At 42.4% G+C, this 6,850-nt stretch overlaps 1 protein-coding gene across 2 annotated transcripts in view; it reads left to right on the plus strand.

Annotated features, from left to right (window-relative positions):
- The window catches only part of LOC111236815 (probable assembly chaperone of rpl4), a 33,122-nt gene extending 29,246 nt beyond the window's left edge, over nt 1–3,876 (plus strand). For both annotated transcript variants that reach the window (XM_022765676.1, XM_022765677.1), the window contains exon 11: nt 945–3,876. In XM_022765676.1, coding sequence (XP_022621397.1) covers nt 945–1,118 — 174 coding nt within the window. In that variant the 3' untranslated portion in view covers nt 1,119–3,876. The remainder of the gene's footprint in view (nt 1–944) is intronic.
- Nucleotides 3,877–6,850: the final 2,974 nt, after the last annotated feature.

Consider the following 6,850-nt stretch of genomic DNA (forward strand, 5'->3'; position numbering starts at 1 on the left):
GGTTTCTCAGCTGAGAGGCTTCGAGTAGCAGGGAGATGGGTGAAGTCTTGTTTTTGCACCTGTCCAATAAGCAGCGCTAGTTTAAGCTCAATACTTTGATGTGGGAATACATGTCAGATTAGTTTTCCCTTGCCTTGGAGCTGCAAGTTGAGGCCGTTTAAAATTTCTGACACATCTGTTAATAAAGGCCAGGTCCCATTTCCATTCTGTGTCGATCAGCTCTGGGACAGTTTTTCCCTTTGTCAGGAGAAAGGCATTGATTTCGGGTAGCAGGTCGTAAAAACGCTTCAAAACTCTGCCCCGGCTTAACCAGCAGACTTCAGTGTGGTAAAGCACGTCTCCGTGGGCTGATTCTAGCTGGGAGAGAAAGGCTTGGAACTGCCTGTGTTTAAGTCCGTTTGCTCTGATGAAGTTTATGCAGGACACAACCACCTTCATGACAGATTCCCACCTCAGAACTTTGCAGCTTGACGCTGGCTTGGTCACGATCAAAGTCACGTCAGAATATACCATTGTGTGAGGAGGTGAAGATGAGCCACTATTAACTATAAATAGCTCATAACTATGGTCAATTTTAATTAGAATGCCAACCTTTAAGTACGGATATGTTATGATGTTATGATAGGAAAATGCAATTTAATAAAAATTGGTTGATGTTTAGAGGGATTGTCTGGGATCGTTAAGTGGGCCACTCCAATTGTTTTGGCGGGCTGGATGTGGCCCGCGGGCCGTAGTTTGGGGACCCCTGCTGTAGTGATACACTAGCTTAGCTTCAGTGACGCAACACAAGAGCATCTGTCAAGAGCTTTTCACTCACCATATCTTACTTCTTGTATTCACGCACTTCATATTCTCAACATTTCTGCTGTGTAACCTACTTTATATTTACTAGCCCATCACACGCTTTTACACATTATCCTTTTTTGTTGTTTCCCCCCCCCCAGCTGTACAGTAAGCTGCGATGTGATGACCAGCCGATGTTGGAGCATGTGGAGCAGCTGCTCGGCGAGCTGGGAGGAGAGATGGAGGGAGAGGAGGGAGACCCAGTCTTGGATGATGACTATGAACCCTGTAGTGATGAGGAGGAGGACGATGCAGAGGCACCCATGGAGCATTGACCACACCCCCCATTATTTGTATTCTATGATTTGACTTTTCCCCATCATGCTTCCCTCTAGTTTCAATGTTCTCATGCACTCTCTAAAGTGCCTTTTTTTTTTTTTTTTTTTACCGGTTATCCTTTAACACCCATTTATCACAGATGAAATTTAAAGTGAGATGCACAAAAAGAGTGGTATTAAAAGCTGCAGTCGACTCAATCTCTTTCAGTCGCTTGTTAAATGCTTTTGGTGAAATAAGTGCATATTAGAGAAGTGGTTCCCTTAATCACCTTGACAGGATGATGGCGATAAAAGAAAGTTTTAGAGCTTTACTTCTCACCAGCAGCAAAATGCAAAACACCTTTTGAATGCTTTTACCTTATACACACCCATGCATGGTTTCTACAAGCAAAGATACACAACACATGCGTACACAAACAAAAAAACAAAAACAAAAATGCACAAAGGCAGCACATTAATTACTTCAGCTCCTCCTCAGTACAACAGCAGCAGTAGCAGCGGTGTTTCCCTCACAGACTGCAGTGAAAGTGAAATATCTCATCGGAGTGTAGGCATTATTAGAAAACTGTCTGTCTATCTTTACGTGTGAAGGTCCTTATAGTCCAAGTTTATGTGCAATGCTTGAATTTTTATGTTGTTCAGTTTATTCTCCCGCTTTGGATTTTGTTTTCTCCCTTTTGTTAACTCATTGGATTCAACAAGACAAGACACAATAGAGAGAATTTGACATTAACTTATGCGGTATGCGTATCTCTCCCTGCTGCTCAAAGTGGCTGGCACAAAGCTTTTCAGAGCGGAGAAACTGGCAACTGAGCCTTTTTAAAACTAGTTTTTCACATCGCATCGCAGCCTTTTAAAATTCTCAAACGGGGTTATATAGCGTAATGACATGGCAAAATAATGGACTGATGCTTTTCACTTTGTTTTATTTTTTTTTATTTTTTTACTATCTGGTGCAGCAAGGTGAAGAGGCAGAGTTTGTACATCTGAGAGGTAGACAGCTACACATACAGCTGCTGTCTGTGGACAAAGAAGATTAAAACATTTGAAGATATTTCTGTAACCAACAGCAAAAAACTCACCATGTGAGATATTTCACAGCATGACAAACTACTGTTTCAGGTCAGAGATGTCAGGCTGAAAACTATCTCCAAGTCATAGAAGCACACATACAGTCCATCGATGTGTCTCTTACTTTTTCTTTAGCAAAAGTGGCCTTGATTAGCCCAATTTAATCAGAATCTATATCAGTTTGATTTTTGTGTGAAGCATAAAGCGTTTCTAAATTAAGTTTGTACCTTTTGTTTCTATGCACCTGCAAAAGAATTTTCTCAAGCCAAGTTCTATTTAGTTTTTTCTTCTCCTAACTGACATTTTCTCCCCAGGCGCCTTAAGTAGAGGGAGAGCAACTGTTGCATGTGACATGCATGCTTTAACACACATCCACCGAAGAGTATTTCTCCATCCACCATGCCTGTTAACAAACACAACACACCACAGACATCCACGGCTGTGCGGCCTCTTTGAAGAATTTCATAACCAGTAAATGGGAACGTTATCTGAGATAACTGCTCCTGATAGCGGCCCAGCTGCAAGCTGAGAGGCCTGTTTGAGAATACAGGGGTCCAGATACCATGATTCGATTGTGCGTGTTTGTGTTTAAGGAGCGTAAAATACAGCTCAGGAGAAAAGTTACAGATACGATCCTGTGTGTGTGTTGTGTCTGTGTGTGTGTGGTTTATCATAGCTTAATGTGATATGATGTGTTGTTATTTCTGAACTGGGCTTTGCTCAGAAATATTCATGTCTGCGATGTTTAGTGTATGATAATGCACCAGGAGTACAGGCCTTGAGGACTGGCTACCTGGAGCGATGCTGTCATCTAGCATTTGGCTTTATAATTAAAATGGGCCCTAGTGTCTATGTGTGTTTCTACATTTGTGTGTGTGTTATGGCGTGTGTCCATGTGGCTCATCTGCAGTGCTGTGTGATTAATGACTCCAGGGGTGAGTGAGCATCAGTGGTCAGCCCTTTCTGGTTATTCTGAGCTGACCTAGTGTGAGCGGGCCATAGTGGACACAAAGCCTCGGGTGATCGCGAAATCCTTGGCCATTCTCTCACCTGTACATCAGCCTCAGCACCGCAGGAATATTTCCACTTGCTGAGAGAGGGGAGTGCAGTTTCTACACAAGGACACACATTCAATCACTGGTAAAGGACGCTTACTGTTTGCTCGCATTCTTTCCCACTCTGTGCTGAAAATCGGTGTCTGAAAGGCCAAAATGGCTCTCTGAGAGGCCAACAACACAGTGATAGTCAGACTTTTATAAATATGATTCCTTGCCACAGATCTACAAGATTTGACCTCTTTATGTTTCAAGGTTTCATTTGTCAAATTAACATTATATACATAAAAAAATTCATCACTGTATGCATAGTTAATGCCTAACGTGCCTTCATATGTTTAGCAGATTTTTCTTTTTTACCTGTGTGTCAAGCTATCTTTAGAGACCCTAGCAGCATGTGTTCAGTCTCCAGGGAAACCAACCCATAATTAGTATTTGTGTGTGTGTGTGTGCGTGTGCCTGTATGTGTTTTTTAATAATCGACGGTAATGAGATGAGCGGAGGGGAGAATAATCCTGGATTAACAGCTTAAAAATGCATGTGTCGTCATAACAACATCCTGATTGGGACTTAATCATTGAAATACAGTCACACAAACACTCAGTAACCACACACACTCACACACACACACACACAGACACTGGCACAGCAACCACCAATTGTCCGTGCATCAGATAACTGAATGCTACAAGCCATGTGTGTATGTGTGTGTATTTGTGTGTGCGTGCGCTGTTTATCCCGTGTTGGTGTATGTGTGTATCGTTGACTTAATTAGAGAGTTAAGCGGGGTGCTCCTCTGAAGGGATTAAGGGGGAAATTATCAGAATCTGGAGACTTAAAGCTGAAACCAGTTAAACGGAAACAGGAGGAGGGAGATCAGGGCTCAGAGGAGAAAGGAGTTTGAGAGGCAGTTCTACTGTTTACACACACATTCACATGTTCATTTGTGTAAATTGTCCTCTTGAAGTCACGCTTAAACACTCGAATTTGCTTCAAGGTGTACAAGCAGTTCTTTCAATCTCTCAAAGCCACTGTTGGGGCGTTTTTGAGCCGTGTGCACCCTGTGTTTGGAAGCAGGAGAGGTTTTATGGATATTCTAGGATACTCAGCGAGAGCGCTGGAAGGTGACAGAAATTCACCACAAGCAGGACAAAGGAGACCAAGGATAAAATCGACTCCCCTTACTTGAAGATTGACAGATAGGAACTGCTTTTCGCTCATCTACATCACATTCTTTATGCTGCGGCTGCACCTTCAAACTGTGAATTAATGACATAATGGGAGTGATGGTTATCTGACCCATGGGTTTTCCTGACAGCCACTGTGAAAAGCCATGAATCAAGTGACCTTTATCCTCTGCTGTGAAACCGTTTCCTGTATGGGATAGATTTCTTGAAGTAATGGATGCAGTCTGCCTGACATGGGAGTAGCTATGCAGCAGATGGATTGATACAAAGAGTTAACGCTATCAGCTTTGTGGGGCTTAATATGATCATTAAAAGGTGATGTGGGTTTTCTTAGAGCGGTCTTATTGGGAAAATGTGTGTTTCTTCTGATCAATATGGCGAGAGGTCAATGTCCATTATATGATCCATTTGATTGTTTTAAATGAAATATTTGTTGAAGCAAACTTTGCGTGAGAGCTGTTGTTTTTCTTTTCAGTGATTCAGTATTTTGCAGAAACTCATTACATCTCATAATTAACTCTCAGAGAAGTCATCTTCATCATTGATCTGTGTTTTTGGTCAATAAGGCTATTTTAGACTATCCCGCTGCTCCTATTGTCTGAGGATTGAATGTGTTCATGCATCTGCATGCACGCAGTTTGTGTGTGCGCGCATAGTAATCTTTGGTGGGAACATCTGTCTCTCAGAGATAACATAACCGGGGAATTAGCCATGCTGTCTTACAACTGAGCATCACATCTCACTATTACAGCCCCCTAAATTATACCCTATTACTCCTCTCTGTGTGTGTGTGTGTGTGTGTGTGTGTGTGTGTGTGTGTGTGTGTGTGTGTGTGTGTGTGTGTGTGTGTGTGTGTGTGTGTGTGCGTGCGCGCAAGCAAGCAAGCAAGCAAGCAAGCAGATGAGCGTAAGCAATGTGCTGACAGTGTCATGTCCTTGGGCGACCGTGCCAAGTTTAAGAGTATCACTGAGCCCACTCCCTCCTCCAATCCTTAAATCCATCATTGAACAGAATTCACACAGTTATTTATACATAATACCAGTCCTACACAAACAAGTTTCCTCTGCAAGAGAGCCAAGCATACAAGTGAGTGCATAGGATAAAACAACAACAAAAAAACAAAAATAGGCTGTTTTTTCACAGGATGAAAGTGCTTTCCTGGCTCTGAATTATAAACAGTGATACATCTTTTTGATGTAAAAGCTCTAAACAGCCTGGAGCCACTTAGCTTTCCATATATTGCACCTGCAGCAACAGCAGTGTCTCCTGGCGCATCAGTGGTGACAGATTACTCTTTGAACTGCTCCTTTATGGGAGTTTAAAAGTTAACAAAGTGATGCATCAACCTTAAATCAACAAAAATGTGGAACCCTGTATGATTAAATGATATGATTTACTGGACACCTGACTGTTCAACTAATGGAAACTGAAAGATCTATTCAGTTTCTGATGCTTTCTGATCGTGAGCAGCTCAGCTCAGTCCTTCTCAACTTTATTTTTACTTCTAACTTTTGGATGTCATTTGGTGCCTCTGTAGAATAGTTAGAATAGAAGGCTATCCTTGCTCTGAGCCGCAGAGACTCAGGGAAAAAAAAGATGTAAATTGGAGTGGGACAGCCTGGTACTGTATGTGCCACGACTTGAGAGAACTTTTAATGAATGTCACTGTCAGAGTAAAGGTATAGGAAGGGCTTTTCTTGATGTAATAATTCTGCGAAGCACATTGTGCTATGAATATGTCTGTGCTGTACAACAGCATTCAAACATGTAATGAGGGGAATAGAGAGAACGAAGTGTATTGGTGCCTTTTCTGCGCAGCCAGAGAACAGCCGGGGGAGATGAACACAGCCCCACTGACCTGGTTGAATCAAAGAGAAGGGTAGAAGGCGAGACCGCAAAAAAATGAAAGAAAAGGAGGAGAGCAAGAGATGGGAAGTGTCTCATTTCTACAACATTGCAATTTAGGTCGATGGATCGCTTCAGTAGCCGTGAGGGGCTCTTTTTGCTCAATGCAATCTATACCCACAATCTAACAATCAAATGTCGTGCCAATAGAAGTGATCCTGCCCCAGCGGCGAGCTCTCTGTGACTGCTGGTGTATTTGACTGAATGCCAGCTTTAATTTTTATACCTCATTAATTCACAGGAGCGATTGACTGAGGAAACCGTTTCTTCTTGATCATAAATCAACTCACAGTCTTGCATACGCACACTAATGCGCAGGCACGCAACGGAATACACGCACGCACATACACACACAGCAGCAAAACATGAACACACCAGGGGGCTAATATTGGGGCTTAGGTAATGATTTAATCAGTCACTGACAGAAAGTACAGTGATATTGTGATTACTAATTTCCACATGAACCCTTGTGTGGAAGGGAAACTTTGTGTGTGTGTGTGTGTGTGTGTGT

This window comes from Seriola dumerili, unplaced genomic scaffold (genome assembly GCF_002260705.1).
Source record: "Seriola dumerili isolate Sdu_G_001 unplaced genomic scaffold, Sdu_1.0 BDQW01000723.1, whole genome shotgun sequence".
Lineage (NCBI taxonomy): Eukaryota > Metazoa > Chordata > Actinopteri > Carangiformes > Carangidae > Seriola > Seriola dumerili.